The 27907-nt window shown below is 34.7% G+C and overlaps 2 protein-coding genes across 6 annotated transcripts; both read right to left on the minus strand.

Moving 5' to 3' along the window:
• Positions 1-4899: 4899 nt before the first annotated feature.
• On the minus strand, positions 4900-12758 carry LOC124457790. 4 transcript variants are annotated; one of them, XR_006952797.1, is made up of 10 exons: positions 12657-12758; positions 12384-12462; positions 10002-10223; positions 9154-9219; positions 9009-9077; positions 8580-8651; positions 8089-8178; positions 6890-7980; positions 6294-6409; positions 4900-5507 (listed from the first exon to the last, which is right to left on the minus strand). XR_006952797.1 is itself a non-coding variant. In XM_047007985.1 (8 exons), exons 2-8 carry the CDS (start codon positions 12432-12434, stop codon positions 7369-7371), a joined length of 1182 nt encoding a protein of 393 aa, XP_046863941.1. In that variant the 5' UTR covers positions 12435-12462; positions 12657-12758; the 3' UTR covers positions 6888-7368. The 4 variants fall into 4 exon arrangements, 1 of the variants encoding a protein (XP_046863941.1); XR_006952798.1 differs by having other exon boundaries at positions 12618-12758; XR_006952805.1 differs by lacking the exon at positions 8580-8651.
• A 699-nt stretch (positions 12759-13457) lies between these two features.
• Positions 13458-19855, minus strand: LOC124459031. 2 transcript variants are annotated; one of them, XM_047008606.1, is made up of 6 exons: positions 19706-19855; positions 17780-17833; positions 17538-17681; positions 16574-16903; positions 15729-15821; positions 13458-14836 (listed from the first exon to the last, which is right to left on the minus strand). In XM_047008606.1, exons 3-6 carry the CDS (start codon positions 17616-17618, stop codon positions 13883-13885), a joined length of 1458 nt encoding a protein of 485 aa, XP_046864562.1. In that variant the 5' UTR covers positions 17619-17681; positions 17780-17833; positions 19706-19855; the 3' UTR covers positions 13458-13882. The 2 variants fall into 2 exon arrangements, with proteins under 2 accessions (XP_046864562.1, XP_046864566.1); XM_047008610.1 differs by lacking the exons at positions 17780-17833; positions 19706-19855 and having other exon boundaries at positions 17538-17769.
• Between the last annotated feature and the right edge of the window lie 8052 nt (positions 19856-27907).

The raw sequence follows: 27907 nt of genomic DNA on the forward strand, positions 1-27907 counted from the left end.
AATAAATTAACTTGAAGAACGAAATAGGACACAATGAAGATAAATAGAGTACCCAAGTAATAACATTTTCCTTTTTTCAAGATATATCATTCAGAATATGAAGAACAACGTGAATATAATATTACTGCTGTTTGTGCTTTCCTCGGTTTGTAGTCAGGTAAATGGTAAGTTCACGTAAATGCTCAACGCCAGTATGTGCAACAGAGTAGCAGAGAAATATTCAACACAGTTATAATTCTTTTACAGCCTGGGAATGTGTACATGGAAATTGTTACTACTTCAGTGATAACATGACTACCTGGCTTGAAGCAAGAAAGTTTTGCATGGGTAAAGGTGCTGATCTTGCAGTTCCCTTCTCAAAGGCAAACAATGATTACCTTTTTAACGAAATGAAGAAAAAAGCGATCCATAAGGCTTTTATTGGTTGGTTCAAGACGGCTCCAGGCCTCGGCTCAAAATTTTACACTACCAACGGTCATCTTCCAGTTTTCACCAACTGGGGGAGCGGCCAACAAAGTAATAGCAATGGCAATGAAGATTGTGGCGAGATTATTGCCTATCATTATAGTTCTTATACAGATGGAATACATAACGATCTGCCATGCTCATATAAACGTCATTTTATTTGTCAAATAGCTGGAAAGTGCAAAGCCGGTAAATAAGTGTGAACATTTTTTATAAATGTTTTAAACTGTCTAATTCACGACTATATGGAAAACCTTAAAAGAAGTTTGATTTTTGTAGTAACTGTAAGTCAGTGAAATGTGTTGAAATAAAAATCGATTTCCTCAATATTTATTATGATTGTGAACATTATTAAAACTCACTTAACTTGAAATAATTGCCCGAAAATTTTTTGTTAATACATCTGGTGCAATGACCTTGAATCCCAACTACGAGATACCTGACGTCACCAAAATACTTATGGTAAGCAGCCGTCTTAAATAGTTACAAAACTGACGACGTGTACGGCTAAACCGTGACTCATGAGCGTTGGTATACACACTAAAAGAGTTGATAGTCTTTCATAGTTTTTAAAATATGTGATAGGATTGGGTTTTTTAACTATCTTTCAACTTATTTTGATCGACTGTCTCTTTTTTGCCAATTTTTAATTTTTTAAAGAACAGAGTAAACGATACGACATTCAACAGTGCGTAGAAAACAGTTCCATCGAGCCATTTGGTTGCCACGTCACGTGACCATTTATGCCTCTAGGTGTTGTATATTAACTTCGTCGAGAAAAAATGTCCCTCAACGTAATAATATATTTATTACTACACAGAAATTGAAAGGTAAATGTGACAAAATGTCCATTTTCTGTTTGATAGCGGTAGACGTGACCACATTTTACTGTAAACAAGAACTGGCAAAGATGTTACAACAGTTTATGTGAATAAACGCGACTATTTAAAAAAAATTAAAAGCAATGACGTGATTCAAACGTTTTTATCAACGGAAGATTTAATGGGAAGATAAAAATGAATCAATATCTATCTGAAATTGTGTACGAAATATACAATGACGCTGCCATCTAGAAATTTTGTCTGATATATCAATATCAGTGACAGGATGTAGGCTGCATCAATCAAAATAAGTCGATACCAGAAGTTTGGAAAAATTTTATTATTTAGCAATTCAAATATTCAGTTTTATTTTTAAGGTATTTTGTATTTAAAATTGAGCATCTGTAATTTAATTTGACTAACAATGTATCCGTCATTGTAAAATGAAATTTTTAGTCAAAAAACGTCCATATACTTGTACATAAATAAAGTTATGAACATCATCCAAATCGGCATAAATCAGAGTATATTTTACATAAATTTCTCTTCTGAATCTAAGTTTCATGATTATGTACATCATTGCCCAACAATAACAATTTTGCATCAACTTATCTAATCAAGTGCTACAGCCTATACCTTGCCATGTCTAACAAGCGTAGAACCATATGCCAGTATTTTCAAACTTCATTCTAGGATAAGACTGACTAAAACACTTTAGAAAAAAATATTAAAAACCAAGCTCATATTACTGTTATAAGAATTAATAGCTTTAAATTATTGCAGTTTCCTGTGGTCTCGGCACGGAGTAACGAATGGAATTTACAGCATGGCAAACCAATTGATTTTTTTTGTTTCAAGCCTAATATGTTAAACTTCCTTTTTGGCCAATACGAATGATAAAAAGGCTACGAGGAACACAGTAATCTAATCAAATTTACCTTCGGTAAATCAACTAAATTCACAATCTTTTGAGCAATCGTTGAAGCGATAACAAATAATTTACATCAAAACTATTTCGTCAATAAACTTGAACATTTGAAACTGACGACACTAGCTCTCTGGTCTGCTATGTCCTAGGAAAGTGGCATCATATTCCGGTATATTCAATTTAGATTATAATAAAAGGCAGGCTGCAGTACTTTATCCTTTATCCGAAAACTTTAATAAGAAGGCTGTAGAATATCGTTATTATACTTCATTCATTTAATCAAATTTAGCAAAGATTGTCACTTAAATTAAGTGTACTGCTGTAACGTAGCAAACTCGCAAGTTTTGGTCCGGTTATGGAAATTTCCGAAAAATATTATACTTCATTTCTTTAGCAATCGATTATATTCATGTCTAAATAGTGTTTCCAGGCCACACATATTTTATCACGAATGTGATTAACATAAAGGCAGCCAGTCAACTGCATTTTCTGCTCAATGGGAATGATGAATAATAGAAGCCATTGTTCACTACCTACCAGATGCTTCATTAAGCAATTCATCCATGTTGCGCTCGCTTTCATAAAAATTGAAATCATTAACCATTCCTGAATAAAAGAAAAAATGAGTATATCTCAACTTGTATAAACAAGTTCAGTTAAGATTCATATATTTTAGAATTGGTGCAAACCAGAATTTGAAGTCATCAGTTGTCTTACAACAGTTAAAACTCGGTTTTTAGTGTCTTCATTTAAGCAACGGGATACTTGAGGCGAAAATGATGGAGCTGCTAGCTGCTGGCAATAAAGGAGATAAAGTAAAGCCCGAAATGTATTGACTTGTGTCTTCTGAAACATGATAAGATAATACCAATAAAAAATCTTGTTTACACGTAACTATTGCAACAGTTCATTCATTTACACGTGGCTACTTCAGCAGTTTCTTAAACAGTTAGCACTGCAAATTGTTGATGGTATCAAGATGACCGTAAGATTTTAATAATAACTTACACTCAACATCACGATGATCAGTATTTCATCATAGCATTTTCTTAAACGAGGTCTTTTCCTTAAAGGTTCTACATCTGAATCTTCGTCAGAATCCAAAATAGACGTGACGAGGGCTTTCTTTGCAAACTTTATAGCCTTTTCCCATGTGTCTATACAGAAATAAGGAAATGCATATAACAGAAGAAAGTTGTCACCACCACATAGCACATGTCACTGAGAGCAAAACTAGAAAAGCCATTCATTAACACAGCATGCAAAAAATGTTGTAAATGCATATGCAGCATTTGACTTTTAAGGATATCATTTCTTTGAAAATCATAGTATTGTATACACAAGAAAGAGAAAAATTTGTGTCAATTGCAGGAATGTATAGGCTAGGAAGCAAAACATGTTTGAGTAAATTGAAATAAGTATAGTTGCAGATGCTACTTGTTGCGTGGAGCATAGTTTAGTGTATCAGGACGACAACAGATTGACAATTGGAAAAGGATTTATTAGATTTATTAGTTTCTTCTAAAGTCAACGTATATAAGCCCCTATATAACAATTATAAAACCTCTGCCGAAAATATATATTTGACTCTAATGTGTAATTTACCTGTTTAAGTGAATATCCTTATTGTGAAACTTTTCCAAGCGGTTTTATCTGGAAATTCAAGTCTCTTTGCTCTTGATCTAATGTTTGTGCGGGGCCAATAGCATATTAGATTATATAATAATGTTTGCAAGATAATTCAACACTAAATAGGAACAAAGAACCATACTTAGCTACAGTAAAAAATAATCTCTTCTTTTAATAATGCACTTACACCATCACAAGTTTTTATCCAACTTTTCGCTACAACTTCAACCGACTTTTCCTCAAGAAATTCAACCACAGCAAAGTTATCACTTAGCATCTAAATTGAATCACCTGCGTAATAAGTTATGCTTGAAACAAAAAATTTCAACGGATTTGCCTTACTGTATATTCGCTGCTGCTAGCCGAGATCACAGGAAACTGCAATTGATTAAAGTGTCCCAATCAGCAAAAAAGTTTATTAGCGATATCAAAACTTGCTGTAGTATTTAAAGCTTCGGTGAAAAAATATTTTCAATTTGTTCAAACTGTTTTCTTGTTATGGAGGCTTAAAGTTGCCTTTTAATGGACACTGTCCGTCGTGGCATGAAGTCTGGGTCTAGCCAAATTCTGACGTCATCCAAGGTAGTTGGTACATATATCTTGTATTGCGGAATCCCTTGCATGACGTCACAAAGGCAAGTCGTTCCAGACTTTTTTAACGATGGGCAAGGTCCATTAAATGGAAAATTTTGGCAAACTTTAAATAGCAATAAAAATGGAACGATTTGACAAACCTAAAAACTTTTTTACTGATACTTTGAAAATCACACCTAAATTAAATATTGCTATTAAAAATTTTTGCCGAAAGGGGCACTTTAAAGCTATTTGAATTCTTATATCAGTACTATGAGCTTAGGTTTTAAAAATTTTCGATAAAGTGTTGCAGTCTGTCTTATCCTAGAATTAAGGTTGAAAATATTGTAATATGATTATGCTAAGACATGGCAAGGTATAGCCTGTAGCACTTGATTAGAAAATTGATGCAAAATTGAAAAGTTAGTTGTTATTGCTTGGCAGTACTGTGCCTAATTAAGAAACTTAGATTCAGAGGAGCAATTTACGTAATGTATACGCTGATTTATGCCAAATTTAATAGTATATATAACTTTAGTTACGTACAACTCTATTGACGTTTTTTGATTAAATCTTTCATATTACATAGGCGGATCCAGCATTTGCCAAAAAAAATTATAGATGCTCCCTTTTAATTCAAGAAATCTTCCTAAAAAAACTAAATATTTGAATTTTATAAATAATAAAATTTTACCTATCAAGTTTTCTCTAAAGCATTTTTTAAACCACAAACGAGGTACAATAAATACTTTTCATTGACGTAACCTAGATCCGCCATTGGTATTGATGTATCAGAAACAAATTCTAAATGGTAGCGTTATCGCTTATGGTAAAAAGCTAGCTATTATACATAAACAAAATATTCAATGAATAAATTAATAATCTATCTTGCGATTGCTGCCTCAACTCCGTCTACGATTTCAGATAGCTATTGTTTCACTTTTATCTTCCCATTCAGTCTTCCATCAATGAATACTTTTGAATCGTTTCAGATTTATACAATTTTCGTTGATGATTGCGCTCATTCATATCACAATGCTAAAACATCTTCGCCAGGTCTTGTTTACAGAAAAATGTGGTCACGTGTATCGCTATCAAATAAAATAATTACATTTTGTCACCTGTACCTTTCAAATACGGTGAAGTGCTCACTATATGTCACCAATTAAGTCGAGGGTCATTTTACTAAACAAAGTTAAGATACGATTTATCCAACAACTAGAAGCATAAATCGTCACGTGATGTGCAACCATATGGTGCGATGGAACTGTTCTCTTCACACTGTTAAATGTCGTAACGTTTACTCCGTTCTTATAATAATTAAAAATTGTTTGGTCCAGTGCTCTGGTAATAAATCGTAATGAATTCTACACATAACTATCTGTTTCGTGTGTTTGCTGGCATGAGTAGACACCATAAAGTAACTTAGGCATCAAAATCAACATATGAAGAATTTGGTCGAAAAGAAAATTATTGATTGAAAAAGTAGTGTCTTTCAACTGGTTTTTCTTTTTAAGTCTCACTAGCTGATCAAAAGGCAACAACAAAAGTTCATCTTTTTTTCGTATCATAGCCTAATTAAATTTAGTCCCATAAACAAGATTCACGATCGTAAGACTTCAAACTACAGAATTGATCTTGATCAACTCCTTTGCATAAGTTCACAGCAAACCATTTTAGGCGTTCAGTTTAAATACTACTCTTCAGCAAATTCTTGAATGATTTAAATACTTCATGCGTGTTTTCCAAAATGTTTTCATTTTCAGGAGACGTCATTGACCTGAAACGCTTACGTACAGTGACGTCACTCAATCTTTTCATTCAAATATGACTACTCATCACTTCCTTACAGCTAAAATAAAAAAGAGAAAACTTACTGCACAAATCGTATAGCAATGTTCAGAAGGATGGTTGGAAGAAAATCGGATCGCCACTGGTTAATGCTATATGCAGTTGATAAGTAGATGGAAGTTTTTTCTTTTCTTTCAAAAACCTTTAAAGGAAAAATTGTCACGGTATTAATAAATACTTTGAGTGATTTGTAAACTGTCACTAGTAGACTGCAGTGCAGTTTATTTGTAATTGCCCAGCAAAAAAGTGTAATTGCCTTTCATTCAATGCATAAAAAACATGGTGGCAGTTTTAAGTAAACAAAGATCTCCACAATTGCAACCTTGTGAAATTCAAGAATTTCAAAAAATGTAAAGAATGTAATGTTTTTGTGGCTAATGTTTATGAAAGTTAGAAAATTGCAAAGATTGTAAGTAGCTTCGGTAGTATTTCGTTGCAGTCTTTAAAATAAACTCACTCTCGTATGTTCATTCGTAAGCACTCGAAATTTTACTATTCCCCTTATGAATTGCTCTATCAATTAAATTATACGTTTATTCAATTGTAACCATGTTTCATCCTATCGAAGAAATACAACCAGCATTTTTGTATGCTCGAAGAAATCTATATTCCATGTACTCACCTATTTTTATGAATTCCATTTTTAAATCCAAGTGGCTTTGCAACTTGTGTTTTAGCTATATTTTTCTCTTCCTTACGCATGTAGGTCTTTTCTGGATTTTTTCTTTTTTGGGGTGACAATTTTTCATCTTGTCAGTTCGTTTGTTGCTTTTTTCCTGTGAGGCTTTTATCTGGTTTTTTTTGGTTGGCATAATGAGCGCCTAATGGTCATTTTCCCATGCATTCATTTCTGTTAGCTCATATTACATAATATCCTGGTCTTTTTTGGTTCTTTTTTCGCTTAGAAGAAGGTAGATAGGAGGCTTTTGTTTTGGATGCTTGGTATGTTGGTACATATGCTGTGGGATGAGGTGTCAATGCCTTCTTGTTTGCCGTAAAATCTACATCTTGTAAGTTCACATGCTTCCTTACAACTTTATTATAATTGACTGGATGTGGGGAATTTGAGAATTTGGCTGACACTCACAACAAATTTTAAGTTTAAAGTCCATCAGCTACCTCCTCCCTATTTGAACAACTAAGATTTCCGTTATTTGCGTGACTTTGGATATATTCTGTTTTGCAAATGTCTGAATAGCAATCATCCCATTCACTACCAATGACGGAAATGCCATAAATTTTACCATCTTCATCATTTGTATAAGACAAAACAACAACCTGAGCAGAGAGGGCTTTATCAAAGTCTATCGGATCGTCTCTGCCATTAGTCCAATCATGAATTTTTACTTCCTTCATGTGATTCACCAAATTAACACAATGGCTTATGCTCTTCGTGTGATAAAGTAAAACACCTGCTTTACGCCCTGAATTTTTAAAAGCATCCTTCACTTCTTCCAGTGAAAACCCTCGTTCGAGGAGTATTTCTTTAAAGAACTTTTTTTCATACAGGAAAGGAAGTACTTTCGGGCATGGCAACAAACCATCCATTTTCTCAAGTTTTTCTTGCCTTCTGGTCAACAAATTTTGCTGCAATTTCTGACACAACCTTGACATACAAAAAGAAACGCCTTCTTTGCGTAGCATCACTTGCAAAGCAACTAAACCGCATGACCGTTTGCAAAAAATCATTTTCCGTGGATCAAGACAGCATACCTATATAATTATAGTATATTTTACCATCGTAGCAAACTCGATAATTGGGGGTATTGAAGAAGATAATTGAGAAATTAGGATTGTCAATAGTTAGCAATATACGCATACTTCGTTGTCTGTTACCCGTTGTCGTTGCTTGTTGTCTGACTCGTTGCATTGTAAAGGAAGACTTTCTCTGTTGGAGTTGAGCATATTTGTCTAAGCAAACAACAACAACGACATATTAAAAAAATATTCAACGTACATATGGACAGTTAGACTGTACGGTTTCTGTAATATCCATAAGCACGAATCGTAATTAAATAGACAAGATCAATGCAACCCGGAAAATGGGAGAAGTAGCTACTACTGATGGAAAATAAAATCTTACTGCTATTAAAGTATGAAATTATGATCATGTGAGTTGCTACATTCTAAACAATACTTTAATAACCAAGTTTAGAAATTTAAAATCATGTTGATGGGCTGAAACCTAAATAGAATCAACAATTAAAAAAAGTGTGAAAGATCTATGAGTGAATATTACACAAAGACGAAGCCCGAGAACGGATAATTTGAGAAAAATATCATTGGCCATAGTTTGCAACATGTTCACTTACTTGATGGTCTATACATGATTCATTGCGCTCTAGTGGAAGACTTCCTCCCTCGGTGTTCAGTATATTTTGAGACTACAATAAACAAAAAACTTACATTAATTGATATAGGAAGCACATTTAGACTACAAATTTATCCATGCGCATGAACAGTCATTGGATAAGAAAAAGCAATGGCACATAGATGATGGGAGATGATGGGAGAAGTATACCATTTTCAGAATATGCATACTGACTGACATTGAAGTGCCTACAGAATTATGATTTTGTGTATCAATGAGTGAAATATTAAACAGTAGGGAACCCTTGGCTGTCTTTTTTTTTAATACTAAGCATTGGCCAAGATTAAACTTTTCAATCAAACAGTCTCGAATTTGACTGATTAAAAAAGCTGATGTAAGAGTCTATCTTCATATCAATCACTTTACTCACATCATTCACATTGTCTTCGTGTTCTTGGGATGTCAATAACATTGATTCAGTTTCCTCAGTCGCCTCATGCTGAAAAGAGATCAATGAAAGTTATGATGAATGAGAATCCTATACATAATTCTATGCCAATCAAGTAAAGACATACCGGGTGATCTTCATTTTCGTCGCCTTGTTCTGGCACACCTGTCGTCGTTTCCTGCACTATTTTCCGCTGCAATTGAAAAATATTTCTTAAAAAATTCGTTCAAGAAGCAAAATGTTCGATGATTTACTGTCGTTTTCATATGCGTGAAATGGAATTTATGTATGTCAGAAGTTTTAATTTTGCCGATAATACTGAAATGTGACATTTATGCTTTTATTCACACATCGACATCGCATACTTTAAAAAAACACCAATTTAGAAACAAATAGCGAACAGCGCTGCAATAGTAACGTGGCCCTGTCGTTCGATGCTCAACATAACCAAAAATATATGCTGTTCACCGGTCTAATTATCTGCAAATTTTTGTGTCTTTTTCCGACATAATCGATGATTTTTTAGACATCTACTCTGTCATCCAGCATGATTTGCTTTTACTTATTTATTTCATAAATTTTCTTGAATTTCTATATGAATCGTTGTGCACATTTAATTGACCGTGACCTACTCTAACAACTTATAAAAGAAATACCTAATACTGATTTTTTAAAGATTTTTTGCGCATGCTCAAATGTTTTCAAAGATGAAATCTGATTGCAATAAGCGCTAACTTATCGAGATACTCAAGCAATCGAATCAGTGTTCTCATGTATTCGTTCTAGACTTTGCTAGGTAAGTATAAGCTTTGGTTTCACTGAGAATATTGAATTGTCGTGTTCTGCCAACTCCAGCCGCTAATTTGAGTTTTTTTATATCAAAGATGAGGAGTAATACGACGAATTTCGCTACAAATTCGCACAAACAGTTCTTCACAGACTTTTTTTATCAAAAATGAAAAGTTACAAAATTACCTCTATCTTCATATTGGCAAATTTATCGCGCATCTTTGATATGAGTTCAAGCTTTTCAACTCTTCTTTGCTCGACTTTGCAAATTTCAATAATTGTTTGAAGGGAACGTCGAGATAATCTAATGTTTTCATGTGCAACTTCCAACGACATCGGTTCACGGATTGATCGTAAACGTTCCAACTGCAATTCTATTTCGGGTACGATCTCCTTTTGCCTGGCAAACTGTAATTTTTTAGAAATATCTTTGTAAAAAGTGTCACCAATCATGTTTCAATCAAGAAGTAAAAGATGTTTATTGTGTTTGCACATGCTTATGCAAGCAGAGGCGACCTTCTAGAAAACTATAAAACGGAAAAATTTAAAACAACTGTTTCAATTTTTTCTCTAACATTTATTCATGATTGATTTGACAATTCTTTTTGATTCATTCAATTGAAATATTCATACGAAATAATCAAAGAAAGACAAAAAAAAACTTGAAAGCCTGCAATCGCATAGCAGACACTACAAATTTTTAGCAAAACATGCCCTGCGCAATATTATACGTATGCTCCTGAGATTGTAAGATACATTCTTATTCCAAACGTTCAGCATATTAGAATAATATGTGGTGTATATGCTATTAATCACGTAATCATAACCAGTTCAATCAATCAACCACAGAACGAAAATTTATTAAGCCATGTCGTACATTAAGTCCTACGGAGGTAAAAAACCGTTTAAAGAGCATACAAACTGCAGCTAGTACACCTTGCAAAATCAAAACATCTTGAATGAATGAATTATTGGCACGATATCATGGCTTATTCTTTGCTGTCGGGTGATGTCAAAAATTTACAGATTAAGGCTGAAACACACTGGGCAGTCGCTTCAGTCGCGCGTCCAAAGCGAATTGATGCGCACGCGTCAGTCGCTTGAACGCTAGAAACACACATGCAGCGACCATCGCGACTTTTACCGTGGCGTCTATTGCACATGGCGGTGATTTTAGTTTGTTACAGACACAGATATCACTTAAACTTTTTATTTTGGCCTTTATTATAGCTACTAATATATGAATATTTACTCAGTACAAACTACTATGTGGAGAAAAGAGAACAAGCCAGTTAAAACACGCCAATATGATCATAGTTTATTACGCGTATATTGTGGATAATCTTATTCTGCGCACTTAGGTTGTGCATTAGGGTTCCAGTTTGTAGCTCCTATTGTCCCTATTTGATAAGTCATATAAAAACTGAAAGATTCCAGTGTGAATTCACTATATATTGCCTTCGTTTTCCAAGGTATAATCTATAAATTTCGTATGATGCTTATGACAGGAAATATGATATGCATTTAGGAAGTTAAAATGTATCTATTGGCCAATCAGTGTAAAGCGACTGAAGCGACCAAAGTCAAAAGTTCAACATGTTGAACTTTCAAAGCGACTAGCTGACGCGACTACGCTACTAGCTTAGTAACCACGCAAAGCGGTAGATTTAGACGCGCGACTAAAGCGACTGCCTAGTGTGTTTCAGCCTTTATTGTTTACCGCTTTTAACGACGCTTTCAAGTAATTATTCAAGCTATTATCCGCCTTTTTTGTTGTTTACAAGAGCAAACACGAGTTCATGATGAATTTTCGGTAATGTAATCTCTAACATCATTATGCATAGTTTCTAATCTCTTGAGTAAACTTTGAGCAAAAATTGGCTGAAATTTTATGACGTTTTGATTTGTTACTTTGTATGTGTATGAAAGTGTATTACTGCCTGTTTCAATTTAGTTGTTATATTACATTAAATGTTACATTGAATGTGGAGATTTTATCACAAGACCATTGCTTGGTCATGCAGTAATTGGGAAATCCCCGAGAATGACCTAATTTAACTCGTTAGCAATCTATTGTTTTACCGTAAGTTGACACCAAAACATTTACCTAGCTCAATTAAATCGGCAGCTGGCTACAAACTACTGGAAATTGAAGGTCAATAACTCTTACATGTATACAGAAAGTCCTTCTCACAAATGAAGTTCATTTTTGATATTAAGCAAAGCAAATATAGTTAGCGTTTCAAGTGAAGTGATGAGCGCTCAAGTATTCAATACACGGAATTGTTAGTATAACAATTACATTTTAACACTTTGATGAAAATACAGAAAGCTGCAAAATCAATGAAACCCATTTGATGTTATTACAGATATAGGGCCATGAAAACTGACAGAAATGTGCAATGCTGCTGGATTTAAACTTGACACAAAAGCGTAGGAGGTAAAATTACTAAGGAAGCAATTTAGGCAAGTGACTTGCCTTTGCTAAAGAAACGGCTTATGCAATATTTTACTGTATTTCTAAATCCTTTTTGTGTCATAGTTGGTAAAAATTGCTGTATAGAGTACCTCATCAAGAAAATGCTGGTCCAATGTCGACGCTGCTGTCTTCATGGCCATCTTTACACCCGTACAGACAACGACTTCCCTAAATAAGAACATAAGAGTCCATTCAAATTTAATCGTCTTTGCACTGAAGATTTCTAAGAAATAATTCAATGCAAGATCATTTCAACTAGGTATTACGTGCAGCATTTACAGTGAACTTCAAACCAAATGACGCAATACAAATTCACTATTTACCTCGGGTGAAACGAAGTAAAGTAATGGTTTATTACTTACTTATTTCCTTTGAATCACAGTACAATGTTTAAAAAGATGTGGTCAATCGAGATAAAATCAAAAATGCTTCTTCAATAAGTTATCTTGATCCTGACAAGCCGCCATGTTAACATCTACTGATCACAGTTTTGAAAATTTGATGTTGAAATCATAGCGCAGCATGATGTCAAGGTCACGTGAAATTGCATTTAATTCATTAGGTATAGATTATGAAAGAATGTTTTTATGCAATGCGGTGTTTGAAATTAAATGAAGATAGGATCTTCGCACTTTGCTGGACAATTTAAGCAATTGTCTCATGAACCTGAAAAATTCAGGTGACTCAACGGGATTGGAACCCATGACCTCTGCGGTGCCGGTGCAGTGCTCTGACCAACTGAGCTATGAAGTCACATAAGTATAGATTATCAATGAAATAATTTTGAAAAAAGATAAAAGTCTTGGAGATGATAACATGTCAGTTTTGGCAAAATACTTCGTATAATAAAGAAACGAATGACCAGAAAACAATTTGATTCACTACTTTCAGGCGCTTTTTCCCCAAGATAAAATTTTTGCTAACACTATATCTATATATTTTAGCCTTACTTGAGGCCTTAACTTCTGTTTAGCCTAACAAAAACGCATTAAACTTACTAAATATAAATTCTAGCCTCCCTTCTCAAGGTTTAATTTCTAGGCGCCGTCCATTTTACTCATTTGTCTCATCCTACATTGGCAAATGCGCATAACTACTTCGAAGTTTCAACGACTATAATTAAATTTATATTGCCTATGTTGTATATGAAATGATTTCTCCGATGATGGTGAAAATTTTCAAACTACGAATAGAATATTTATTTCATGAATGCCGTTGTCGTTAAATTGTGAGCTACCAATTGTCACCATAAAAACACATATAAAGAAAACTAGATTACTTACGCGTGCACCATTCTGCTTTGCTAACGTATAAAGACTAACTGATTTTCCCAATAATTAGCCAAAATTGTAAATTACGTATTTTCATGAATATTTAATAGATGTTGACAACAGTTCTTAACATTTGTAGTATTTATTACTTAAAGTTTTTCAGCTCTGGTAAGTCACCAGGGGCAAAGGCTGTACGTTTTTAAGAAATAAACTATCTATTTTGCGTATATTTACCCCTCAGACAGAGTGTTGATAGCAGAAATTTCGACGCTGCATAAATTTGGTGTTTTTTTGTGTGACTGTTACCGAAATCCCTTCTACAATTCTAACCCTGGCTCACTTTCATCATCATTTTTGTTTTCTCCTGCAGTCTCTTCTTCCATCATGGGTTCGTTTCGAATCTCTTGTGGTGTGTTCGATTCTTGATGGCTGTCAACTTCATTCATGTCAAAGTGTTCTTGTAGATCTTCACTATTTCTTGTTGCCTCTGGGAGTAGGGCATCCTTTCCTCTTTCTTGAAGATCGTAGTTCTCTAAACTTGTTGTTTCTGGAATATCTCTACTCTCTTCTTTTTTTACCCGGTCACTACTACCTGGACCTAGGTCGTGCAGGAAATTGCTACCATTACCACCTTGTTCTGGGGTATTGTCACTTGTTGCTCTGTCTTGCAAGACGTTGTCATTCATTTCTACGTCCTGCTGCTCTGGGCTTGTGTTGGGTTTTTTCTTTCGTCTCCTGATGCTCTTCATCTCTCTTTCACAATTTCTCGTGTGGCAATCACCCCATTCTTTTTTGAGAAGTGGCATTCCTTCCTCATCATAAGCTAAGACGACGACCTGAAGTTTACGAGCATGTACAATACCATTGACGTAGATTTGGTTTTTTGTTCTGTCTCTAATCTTCGCACAACCTTCCACACGATATAGATTCACGCAATGGTTTTCATGTTCATCGCTCTCGGTGGAATAAAGCAAAACTCCTGCTAGACGCATTGACTTTATAAATTGTTCTTTTGCATTTTTTATAGCATCATAGTGTTCGCCATCATCAATACCAAATTGCTTATGAATTATCTCCAATAAACCATCTCGAAATAAGCTTGATAAAATTTTCGAGCATTTTGTTTCTTCGGTTGTCCGACCCAATTTCCGCATGAACTTCGACGGACAAAACTGAATGTTTGATTTATCCAGCAAATGGAGTAAGGCGACATGACCACATGATGCGTGCTCGCATGTAAATACTCTGTGAAGATCTTCATCTGAAGAGTCCTAGGTAAAGTTTTCAATTGCAAAAGCACTTTTACCTGTATTTTGAGACATAGTGTCTTTCATATCATTCAAGACCATAACTCAGTACGTCTGTTTGCTTCGCAACTGTCTATCATACTCTCTTGTGCTATTTTTTCAGTAATGTGGTTATAAAGCGAAAATTTTACTTTTTACCTTATACTTTTATAAAACAGTTTTATGCGCATCTCTTTTCATTTCTATGACATTTAATCCTTTGTTTTGGTAGAAATGTGCCAGTTTTTTACAAGCAGTGACGTCATATTACAAAATGAATTGTCAAATATATTTATGACATTATAGCTACTTTGTTGAAATTGTTTAGAAACCATTAATATCGCGTCACTGATTGTAAAAACTTCATTATCTTGAAAATCAAAAGAGATATAAATAAACTGTTTTACAGAGTTGTCTGTTCGATAAAACTATAACGTAAAAAGCACAATATTCACTTTATGAGCACTGTATTGTGGTCAAGCTAGTTGAATTTCAAACTCAAACACCTTTGCAACAAATGATATTGTGATGAATTTTCAAAGCATATAAGCATAGCAATCACACTGTTTGCACAATCTGTGATAGAGTCATCAAAATAATTCAAAATCATGCAGGCTCAGCCTTTTTGTAATTCTTTCTCTCTCGACAAATAAAAGATGCTTACTGTGTTTGCGTTGGCTTATGCAAACTGTGAAGAGCTTCGTGAAAACTTATGAGCGGAGAAGATAAATTTTTTCCTCTATACATGATTGATTTGCAAATTTTCTTTGATTGATTTAATTTAACTCAGCTTGGTTTGATTTGGCTAATGCAAACTCAGCTACAGACCAATCAACACTTTCATTTTAGCTACAATCTCTTCTTTTGTCATACCTACCTCATCATTTTCCCGCGGTCGTTTTTGTAAACGTTCCCTATGTTCCTGGGGTTTTTTTAATGGTGGTCCATCTGTTACGCTCAATTTCTCAAGCTGCAAATTATGATTGTAAATAAAAAAAATCTTGGATATGCCGTTATTCAAGAGAGAGAAAACATTTTCATCGTTTCTGTAAAGTTATAGAGAGAGATGATGGAAAGCTGACAGAAACGAGAAATTTCGTAACAAGCACTAAGTGCGAGTATAATTCCAAGCAATTTCGAGTTTCTTCCAAACTTTGGCAAGCATTTCTATAACTCATTACGCACAATCAAGTAAAAAATTTCTATTTCTTTAATAATATAGCTTTAATTTTAAAAACAAAATTAGAAAATCATTGATTTTCAGTACATGAGAAAAACTTCGCTTTCACCTTGCGTTTATTCAATGGCGACGGAAAATTGGTAATAGGGGTGTGTCTAACTGTGTCAAAATAATATAAACACAGTTTTTTTAAACTTTCAATGAATCAGTACCGTTTCTTCAAAAGGTAATATCGTAAATATTTACACAACCAACATGGAAAGATTTTTGTACAGAAAAAATATTCTCGTTTGTAGAAGAAGCAGACCAGAGGCGTTAAAATAGTATGAAAAACTTTCTGAACAAATATCTTGCTTTCATGGCAATGAGCCAAGTGAATGAAAAACACAAAGGGTTTAACAATGACAAATCAAAAATTGTTAAAATAAACAGCGTTGTCCAGACGCTCCTTCCAAGTCAAATCATATGTCATATTAATTGAGGACCTAACATTTTGGTACATTCTCTTAATTTATCAAAAATGATAAGCTACAAAAAGTTACCTCGTCTTCGAGCTTTGAAATTCTCACTTTGCCACAATCATCGCAGGTCTTTGAACTGAGTTCATCGTGTAGTTTTTGCACGTATTTCCTTAACTTTTTGATTTCTTCTTTTTGCTGGCCGTTTTCTTTCTTCACAATCTTCAATTTATTTTGGAGCCCTTTGATTTCAAAGAGTTTATCTTCGTAAGCTTTAAGAATTGATCGAAAGCAATGACAAAATTGTTCTTGCTTTTGTTGTATCTCTTCTTCCGGCAAGTGTCCGATGTAGGAATATATTGATGTCCAAAAAACTTCCAAGTCCGATACATAATGGTCCTTTCGATTGTCAAGCTGTTAATGACAAGGATAATCTGCATTGTACTATCAATCTTTGCAAAATAGATAGTCTTGAAAGTAACCGCCGAGGCTATTTTCGAAATTAATGGCTCCGAGGAGCGGCTACTTTCGCGAGGTCATCTAGTTACTATGCATTCGGAAGTTTTATTTGCTCCTAAACCTCAAAGGACTTAAAATGCGGCAATCGTCAATAACGAAAAAGGGGTTAGAAGAAGACGCAAGCTTTGCAGCCTGGCATAAATCGAACGTCACTTGAGGTTTAGGTGAGTGACAAATAAAAGAAGGTTTATTATCGATAGCTTGATCTAATCACAACTTCGATAAAAAGTTTGGTGAAAAGCGTGTTTGCATTCTGTTATTTATAGAGGCTTAGTTTTAATCTTATCAAAATGTAAAACCCAAGTAAAAAAAGTTAAAAAAACTTCTATCTCATATATAAAAGCACTATATTTTATTCTCAACGGTTGGCTCAAAAAATTTTTCACGATTGAAGGTCTTCCCTTGCAAAAATCACACTATCCCACTGCATGATATATTTTTCTTTATCAATAATGTACTTTTTGATTTTCTGTATTTTTTCAACAATAAATTAGTCCATCAAAATTTTGATTTTTCCCAATATGTATACCTGAGATTCATCCAAATCTGGAGGAAGTTCATCCTTTGACGAGGCTGATCCAAAGACATACACTTCATTTTCCTTAGCCATAAAGATTTTTTAACTTAAATAAAACGTCTGCAAATTTTTTGGAATGTTGCCATCATATTGTTCCTTGAATCACACAGCATTTTGAACAAAAATAATTGAGATCACAAACCAACAAACCAATAAACTTTGTTCTCAAATTGTTCTTTTTAACATTTACTAACCTTCGATAGAATTTACGTATTTATACTCTAAACTCAGCAACTTCTTCTCGACTGCTAAGAAGAGGATTTTAAAACGAGTGAATATCAAAAGTTTTAAAAAAATGCTGTATTTTTTACATACCATCTTGAAAATAAGTTTTATGAGGTATATGTGTGTGCATATATTGGTAAATGTTCTGAAAATAAGCCATCTATTTGCAGAATAAATAAATAACGCACTACACTTCCATCAAGATTTTATTTCTGTATCGTTTTCAAGAACATTTCTTGCTACGTTGTTGCTAGAGTCAGCCCTTAATCGACAAGATTTTAGTTCAAATGACGTAACTAGTTTGCAAAGTTTGCCCTGCTATGCACATTGTTTTGTGCTCTCTCACTGCAAAAACAAAAGATTGTAAAGAAATGAATGATGATAATGCTCTAAAATTTACATAGCAGGATTAAAACTTGCTACTTTGATACGCCTCAAAGAGATTGTCTCATACAAAGAGAGACAGAAAACTATAGCAATCAGCATCTCGATGAAAATCAGACGAAAATGGTAATTTGGGTTTTTTTCTTGAAATGGTTAAGAGCTGCAACTACCTTGCTCATTAAAAGAAAGTCACAAAATATCTGTTATCTTTACAAATAGGCTAAAACAGAACGAATAGTTTATGTTGAGTTTACACAAGCTCTGGTTTCTGAAGACGATAGTGCTCGGGAACAAAGTCTCCTGAAACTTTGGCAAGAGTGGAAAAAGAATCAATTAGAATGCCACGTCAAGTAGGTGAAATTTGCAATGTTTATTTTTGCAGGCATTAAATATAAAATTTCATAGTCGAAGGCAGTGGTCCAATTGTGTACATCGATGAACAAACATTTACTTAGAACACACGCTTTGTTAAAAATGGCCACACTTTCTTTATTTTCATGTCAGAACCATGTGTTATTTTGCCTTGCTAACAGACTGTCATGGACGTCATGTTGAGTCAGACATTTCGCAGATGTTATAACTTTTGCTTTATACCGGTGATATCTTGTGTACTGCATTGGCGTCAATTCTGCCTTAATTGGGGAGGACCATACTCATATACTCTGCTATGCCTGATAATTTTTTTTCCAAACAATTTCATTTTCAAAAGAAATCAGCCTGGCATAACAGAGTATATGAATATGTTCCCCCAATTATCGCAGGATTGACACCCATTGTGTACTGTAAACTGTCTTTTAGTTTAAAGAGACGATAACATCCCTATACATTAGTATATGCGAACAAGTGATCATGATATAAAGGTAAAGTCAAGCCTCAAATACATATTTACACTTATTAGTCTAGCGTTTAATACGTTAAACACAGCTGTTTTGTACTGTTGATGGCAGTCAAATGGGAACTTTTAAAAAATTCGAAATTGTGTCTACTGCTACGATCACCATAATCGTAAATTTCTCGGAAATCTTGCAATATATTTGCAAGATATGCTCTCATATTCTTCCTGTAGTTAGTAAATAATTAAGTCAAGTGTAACTAACTGATTATTTTAAGAGATATTTATGTGCAATAATCACAATATTTTTATAGTTCCTAATAGCTTTCCGTTGATTGTAAATTAAACATATTTAGTAAAGAAAAAAATATATCCATGCGTAAAATCTCGTATAAATAGAAGTAGTTTAACAATTGTAAGATAGATCGTAGTCCATAGACATTGACGTTGAACGTTAAATGTGATCGTAATAGTTATCTGTGATATCTCTATTTGTTGGTGTAAGTCAATATATACTAAAGAAGGTAGATGGCTAGATCACAAAACTTAACAATATTGACAAATTAGAACCAAGTTAGCGGATACATCACTTGATACATGCATCGTAAACAAAGTCTAACAAAGAGCTTCTTGTTCAATTCGAGTGAATGCGTATTAATTTTTTACAAATATTATTTACCTCAGACATACATATGTAGTTCATTGCCAACATACATATCACTTCGATCGTCCTTCATTACTTGTTATTTGAGACCAATCGATCATGTACAGTCAAGCTTGTATGTTGATTATCTTTGTAGTCATATCTCTACGGCTACGCAGTTGTTGAAATACCTGTTGTGTGTTGGAGTGTGGAGAGTTCCAAGAACTGCAGCGGAAATAACTTCTCATTACAATGGTTTAATGTAAAGAAATTAATTAAGACTTAGGAAATAGAGGACGTTAATAAAGAAAATTAAACTTAATTAATAGTAGAGAGAACATGAACACTTTAGGAAACAGAGAACACAAGTACTCTAGGAAACAGATAACATCAATACTTTACCAAAAAGAGAAGAAAAATATCTTAGAAAACAGACAATACTTCTGAAACAGCATTTCTTGCAGTTTGGATGGCATGATATTGTTATTCCTCAATTTCAAATTACGTTCTTCCTAAAGGAATTTACCCATAGTCAAAAAACTAATCCCTTTAATATAAGAATGGAACATGCTTCCCACAATAACTCGGACAAACAGAAAATAGATGTAATGCAGCTGTATTCGTTGGCCAGTTAGAAATGTACCATGAAAAGGCCGATGACACGTTCCCAAAAGCCACACGCACAAGGCAGATGATTTTATGAGTAGTTTTGCGAATTCTCTATGCATTAGGGTGGAAAATTGGGACACTTATGTCATGTGACACTAACAAGATGGAAGACCAAGTATTTTTGGTGGTAATATTAAGTTGACTAAATCTAAAATTTCAAAGGCTTCTCTTATTTAGCAATCACAGAGTAGTAGAATGAGTTTTTGGTGTGTACTACACAAAGCAATTGAGACTCCGTATAAAGTAAATATTATTTTTTCTAAACGTTCCGACAAGTATTACATGTCATCATCATTTATAAATGGAATATTTGAGCTTTTAAAAAATTCCGAATTATGAATGAGATCGTGATTAACTAGTTGTTCATTGACTTCATTTAAATTAAATAAATAAACAATCAACAGAAATCGTCTAATCACTCTACGCGTGTGCACCATGGCTCAGTGGAGGATTGATACGATGAATGTGATAGGCCTGTTCGAATAATAATGACTAATTGCTTTGTCTTTTACTAAAATACTTTTTTCAGTCGTAATTTCTTTGGCAGTTGTAATGGTGATCTTAAGGCTACTTTTCCTTGTGCATTACAGCCCCTGGCGAATCAAGCAAATGACTATTCTTCCATTTCCTTTATTCGAATTTCAGGAGTGAAATAAACGCTGGCTAGAGGCCATTAGAGTCCAAAGGAATATCTAGAATGAGAGAAATAACTCAGAAATGCTCCTTATATAAACAGAAGCCGTGAGTGAGAAGGATCCGTTTTTTTCAGAAGGTCATATTTATATAGTGCTGTAAGAGTATAGAACGAAAAAGTACATATCTTGAGCAAATGTGCATTGTCTAAAGTGAGTCAAATGCCAACTTCTCTTTAAGCTTTTTATTACGATTATTATTATTAGCATGGCCTTCTTCACCTTCCTTTTTACAAATGTCCAAAACGCACTCTGACCATTTATCAGTGATGACAGCCTTTCCATTTCTTTTAACCAGCACAACAACCTGTATGTGGTGAATGTTCTCGTAATCTATGATTTTTGCCATCAGTTCCGTCAAAAATCATCACGTCTTCGCCTTTTTCATCCATCAACTGATTAAAACAATGACTTCTGTAGTCGGTTTAAAAAAGCAAAACAGCTGCTTTACACTGTAAATTTTTGAACGTTATTTTTGCCTCTTCAAGCGATTGTTTTTTTTCCTCATCCGTAAATTTTGTGGGAAATATCATCTTTATCGAGCTTTCTTCTTTTAGAAAACTAAAAACTTTTGTTACTTGTTTGTAGATGTAGATCGTCCAGATTAGTGTAGTCCTGAGAAGGACTGTTTTTGATGTTGTTGACTGACGTTTCGACAGCCTTAGCGGTAGTCATATTCAGAGTCAATAAATCAATTGCATCTTCACTGTTATAATGTATCTTATGGGATTTAGGACATGATCGTGACTTGCAAATGGTATGTTTGGAAATAATAAAAATGTTTAAATACCCATTCTAATAATATATAAATTTACTTCATTATGATATGGACTTGATCTGTCATGCTCTTGCGTGAGCACTTTGCTCTTGATCTCCTAGGCGTTTTGAAACTATAATAAAAAAATGAATAACAAAGCAAATATAAAAGGTGAAATTACACAGGAACAATATCCATGTATATGACCATTAATTGCATGAACAAAGGCCATTAAACCAGGGCACTGGGCAAAAGAAACCCTTTAGCAAAATGTAAACTGACAGATGTAAAATTAGTAAATTATCATTTTTTGGCACAATACAGTCTTGATTATGACTGCATTTCAAGGAGTATAGTCAGTTGAAAGTACGACTTGAGCCAAGTTGAAAGTATTATATACAGGTTTTTATTTCCCCTGTAATTAACGAGAGCTTGTTTGATTTGGAAATACTCACGAGTTGTCGTTGGTGTCCGAGGGATCTTTTCATTGTGGTCCAAATATCGTTGTCAGTTTTACCATCTGAAAAGAATCAAGAAAAACACTCAAGAAATTAAGGTCTTCTTTTGATCTTCTTGCAAGAGAGCACTCTGAACGGTGTTGTTTACAAAAATAAAGATAAAAAACTAGGGTTATATATGGGCAAGCTGAAGGACTGGAAATTTCATATTTAAAGTCATTCGTGGATTTAAGTTCGAGGAAGTAAATTAAAAGCTCTATTTGGTATTTTTTTTTGCATATAAATTAAAAACAGTTAATATTGTATCCTAATAACAATTATTAGGAAAATGTTTATGTTGTGACAGTTGAGGGAGGGGCGCCCCATCTAGGAAGGGCCACAAGCGGCCTGGTTCAAACCTACGCCACTGCATATAATATTGATTAATTAGAAAGTGCTAACGCCCTGCTTAGATTAAACGGCACGTGACTGTGCTCATAAGCCTTGCATCATGGAAAGTGAAGTCATTCTGTATTTACAGGTTTTTGTTAGTGAAACAGTTTTTCCTTCAATTGTGTTTTAAAAGAGTTTTTGACGTGTCTGAGATGTCATTGCTCCCACAACTGAAAAATCAAAAACTTATGACGGGTACTAGACTACGTTTACACTAATTTACACTTCGTGCGACAAGTGTCGCGCGCCATGTCGCATGAGGAATATGGCGTCATATCACCAAAACGGAAGTAGCATTTGACATAATTTCACCGTGAAATTATGTCAAATGTCAAATTAGTGAAATTATGTGAAATTATGTGAAATTATGTGAAATTATGTGAAATTATGTGAAATTATGTGAAATTATGTCAAATGTCAAATTAGTGAAACAGTTTTTCCTTCAATTGTGTTTTAAAAGAGTTTTTGACGTGTCTGAGATGTCATTGCTCCCACAACTGAAAAATCAAAAACTTATGACGGGTACTAGACTACGTTTACACTAATTTACACTTCGTGCGACAAGTGTCGCGCGCCATGTCGCATGAGGAATATGGCGTCATATCACCAAAACGGAAGTAGCATTTGACATAATTTCACGGTTGACGTTGCCGTTTCCCGCTTAAATTTAACCTTACGATTTCATGTGCTAAGACTTTTGTGTGTAAATAAACATTCATTAAACTTTAATATTCCGAGTCTTAGGGAAATTACTGTGTTCGCTCATGCTTTGAACGCGATAGATGATGAAGAATTTGCTCTGCTATACGATGTAACTAAACCCAAAAGCACTAGGATACCGTTTTGGCGTTATGAAGACTTCGATGTAGATCGAATGACGGATGATGAATGTTTAGCAGAATTTCGCTTCTTCCAAAATTATATTTACAACCTTGCTGAAATATTGGAATTGCATGGGGAAATAAAATGCTATTATGGACTAAAAGTATACAACATTGAGGGAATATGCATTTTTTTGAAGAGGTTTGCTTATCCTTCAGATATGTTGATATGATTCATAGATTTGCCAGACCTGAACCTCAGTTGTACATGATATCGAATCAAGTTCTGAACGTAATTCATGAACGATGGCATCATTTGCTCACTGATCTTAACCAGGCGTGATTGCAACCAGAACATTTAGAGGAGTTTGCTACAGTTATACACCAAAAGGGTGCAGCTCCTAACAACTGCTGGGGGTTCATCGACGGGACTGTTCGTCCTGTTGCACGACCAGGTCGATTGCAACGTACACTTTATAATGGACACAAGAAAGTTCATGCTATTAAGTTTCAATCCATTGCAACACCATCAGTCATGATAGCTAATCTTTATGGTCCAGTCGAAGGAAAAAGGCATGACAGTGCAATGCTTGCCCAATCTGGTATTCTCGAGCTCGACATGTTACAGCAATGTTCATTTAACATGCAAGGAGATATTTTATGCATATATGGTGATCCTGCATACCCTATCAGACCACAATTACAGGGTCCTTTCCGAGGAGCTGTAGTTACAGAAAAACAAAAACAATGGAACAAATCTATGAGTCAAGTGAGAATCGCACACGTGCGCCTCGCAAATAGTTGCAGACAATTTGTCGAATTGTCGCGCAAGATAATTGCTATGTAATCACACGTGGTTGGTCAATTGTGTTTGTCTCATTAAATGTTTATCACAAATAAGGAAAAATATTAAATCGTGGATGGATTCGAAGAAAGATTAGCAGAAGTTAGGAAATATCCTGATATATATGACTCGTCTAGACGGGATTATAAAGACCTACAAAAAACTGCGAATTCATGAGAGGAAATCGCCGAAAAGCTCGAAACAAATGATGCTGTTTGCAGACAAAAATGGAAGAAAATACGGGACTGATTTACGAAAGCCAAAAAGCGTTTGAAATCGAAGAGTGGTGATCCTGGCGAAAAAATTATACTTGCTAATGTCATTAGCCTTTCGTGGTTGTCTAGCTTTATCAAACATCGTGAGACTCGAATTTTCCCTTATCAGAGGTAACTCAACATGTGACTTGGACGAGATTTGATCGAACTCGCACCTTTCGGGATACTAGTCCGCCGCTCTACCTCTTGAGCTACCAAGCCCACAGGGATTGGAGAATGGCACCATGTTTCGAGTGTATTGCGCCATCCAGTAAACTGCTATAGTGGCGAGCATCTCTCGTCCATACGCAGCTTAAAAGAGATTTGAGTCGTCTCCAATTATGTAGTATTGTGAACGCTGCCACATTTATACATAGTATCTAACTGAGAATGGCCGTACAGATTATTCAATCGAGGCCCACCTCTCGGGTACTGATGAGGATCCTACCAGTTTAAGTACTATATCTCTAGAAGACTTGTAATCTATCTCTCCAGAAGCCAGCACCTCTAATTCAAGGCCAAGTACCCCTCTTTCTAGGGCCAGTACCCCTCATTGCAGGACCTCTCTCTGTGATTGTCTCAGCTATCCGAGAGACCTCACCTGGCCAGTCCTTAAGTTCAGACAGATGTGAGATGTCGCCATCCTCATCTAAAAGGTCCAAAAGAGAGCTGCCTTACCCACAACATCAGCACTTTTAGAGAGACTGGACTCAGTAAAATTATTAAGAGAAGAATAGCTCATAGCTCAAATAAAGAAATAAGATTTGCAGAGACAATAGCAGATACACTGAAGAAGTTTCCACCACAACTGAAATCAGAAGCAAAATTTGCTATTAATAAAATTTTATTTGAAATAGAAAAGAAACTTTACAGTAGTGACTTTAATTAATAAAACTTTGTATTTATGCAGTGAATGTGTCATGGAGATATATTAAGACATATTCAACTTAGTTTTGTTGTAGAGAGAAATAGCTTTTTGTATTGTGAAGGTTTTTGGCTGATAAAGCTAAAGGCAAAATAAACATGGATGGTAAAAAACTATATTTCAAAGTAGTAATCATTGAGTTTTGTATTTTATGACAATCCTGGAGGGCATTCACATTAATGCTGCATGCAATGTTACAGATGTAGGCAGCCCAAAATTTTATGCTAAGTAAATATTTTTGTCTTTGAATTATAATAATTACAATAAAATTAATACATTTCTAAAAAAATGAATGCTGCTAATAATTATCTGGCTGGCTATACCACTGCAATGTTATGAATTCATATTCATTTACCTATAATTTACGAAAAATATTAACACAATTTTTTAACATTTAGGGTTATTTTGGGTATTTGTAAGGGTTATTTAAATAATTTAGTTAATGCGTAATCAAAATATGCTCAAGGTCTTGACCTCAGACTTCCTCTATTTACAACATTTGCTTGCCATGTCAGCATCCTATGAGCTGACATAAAATAACTCTTTAAGTCATTTCGAACAGCTGTTTCAGCACGTGATGGCCTTGCATTGGACAGCCGCCTCATATCTAGTAAGTTAGTATCATGTGCAACAATTTTCCTCCATTCTCTTTCTTGTGTGTCATGCAAAGCAGTGGTTGTATCAGTGAAGTTTGATAGAATATATCAAGAAGTTGAAGCATTTGTGACATCTGTTTTGTTGAGGAAGTTGTGAAGAGCAACACATGCTTTCACAATATCAACTACCTTTTGTGGATGAAATTCCATTTGTCATCCAAGAATCCTCCATTTAGCAGACAAGATTTCAAATGAGTTCTCTATAACTCTTCTTGCTCTGGAGGGCCTGTAGTTGTAAACTCTTTCTGATTCAGTGAGTTTAGAGCCTAACAAGAAAAATCATAAATACTAAGTGGAAGCATTTGCAGTATCTGTTTGTGGCATCTTTTTTCATACAATAAAGAAATGGTAGACTAAGTAATTAAATGTGATTGATGTATCTGTTGTGCATGCCTACCTGGATATGGTCGCATCATGTTAACATGCAGCGGAAAAGCAGCATCTGCAACAAAGACATGGGCAACAGGTATATTGGTGTTTGCTACCACTTGGGGAAATGGCAATTGTAATCTCCCATGTAGCAGGTTGTCCCCAAATTGACTTTATTTAAACACACCTCCATCACTCTCTCACCCATATGCTCCAATATCAACCATTAAAATGTTGCACAGTGCATCACAAACAGCCATCAAAACAACTGAATGGGTTGACTTGTAACAAAAATAATCACTGCCAGAAGATGGGGGTGCTCTGATAACATGTTTTCCGTCAATGCTACCTAAGCAGTTAGGAAAGTTCCATAACCTCCAGAAATCACGGCAATCTCATTCCACGAGGTCCCAGAAGGGCAACCTACAAACTCTCTATTCATTGCATTCCAAATTGTTTTGCATACTTCGGAAACAATGCATGAAACAGTCGTTGATCCAAGACTGTAGCTGGCTGCAATACTTTGCTGTGATCCACCACACGCCAAAATTCTGAGAGTCACTGCATGTCTCTCCTTCAGTTCAACAGGACTAGAGTGAGTTCCGGCATGGTTAGTAAAAGGTCTGATTTTGTGAGCAATCTCATCAAAGCGGTTGACTGACATGCGAAAATATTTGAAGTGCATTTCTTCATCAATAGCACGCATTTGTTGAACCAGCACAAAATCTCCCTCAGTTTTTCTTGACTGATGAAGTGGACGGACACACCATCTTCTTTTACAATGTCGCTTCCTTTTTCGTTGCAACAACAGCAATATTGTTTCTTCCTTGAGTTCGAGCTCTTACTCGTCTGAAATTTTAGCAGAAATGAATTCGATTCACAAAGCATATTAACAATGCTGTCAATGAACTACTTGATGTAAATGTCAACATAATTTTAAATATGTATGCAGATTTCGCGTGGTTGTCGCATGGGTTGTCGCGTTTACTATAAATGCTTTATTTGATTGTCGGATGGCGCGTGGCAATAGATTGCACAAGCCAGAGTGTCGCGCGCCACATGTCTTAAGAAGCATAAATTGGCTTTAATTCGGATGGTAATCATTTTACGTACTGAAAAGCTTTCAATGACTAATTCCGTTGTAATTACTAAATATCATTGTTTTTCATAACCTATGGCTAGAGTTATAAACATCTAGTAATATGCAAATAAGAAATGGCGACATCTTTCACAAACAACTAACGAATTTTGACAGCAAGAGACATTATGTGTAAACACCCGCAAAACTGCAGCGCAATTTAAACGGATCAGGATAAACCCAGTCCAATTATAGAGAAGCGTTTATCCGGCGTAGTGTAAAC

The sequence above is a fragment of the Xenia sp. Carnegie-2017 genome, unplaced genomic scaffold (genome assembly GCF_021976095.1).
Source record: "Xenia sp. Carnegie-2017 unplaced genomic scaffold, XeniaSp_v1 HiC_scaffold_13, whole genome shotgun sequence".
NCBI lineage: Eukaryota > Metazoa > Cnidaria > Anthozoa > Malacalcyonacea > Xeniidae > Xenia > Xenia sp. Carnegie-2017.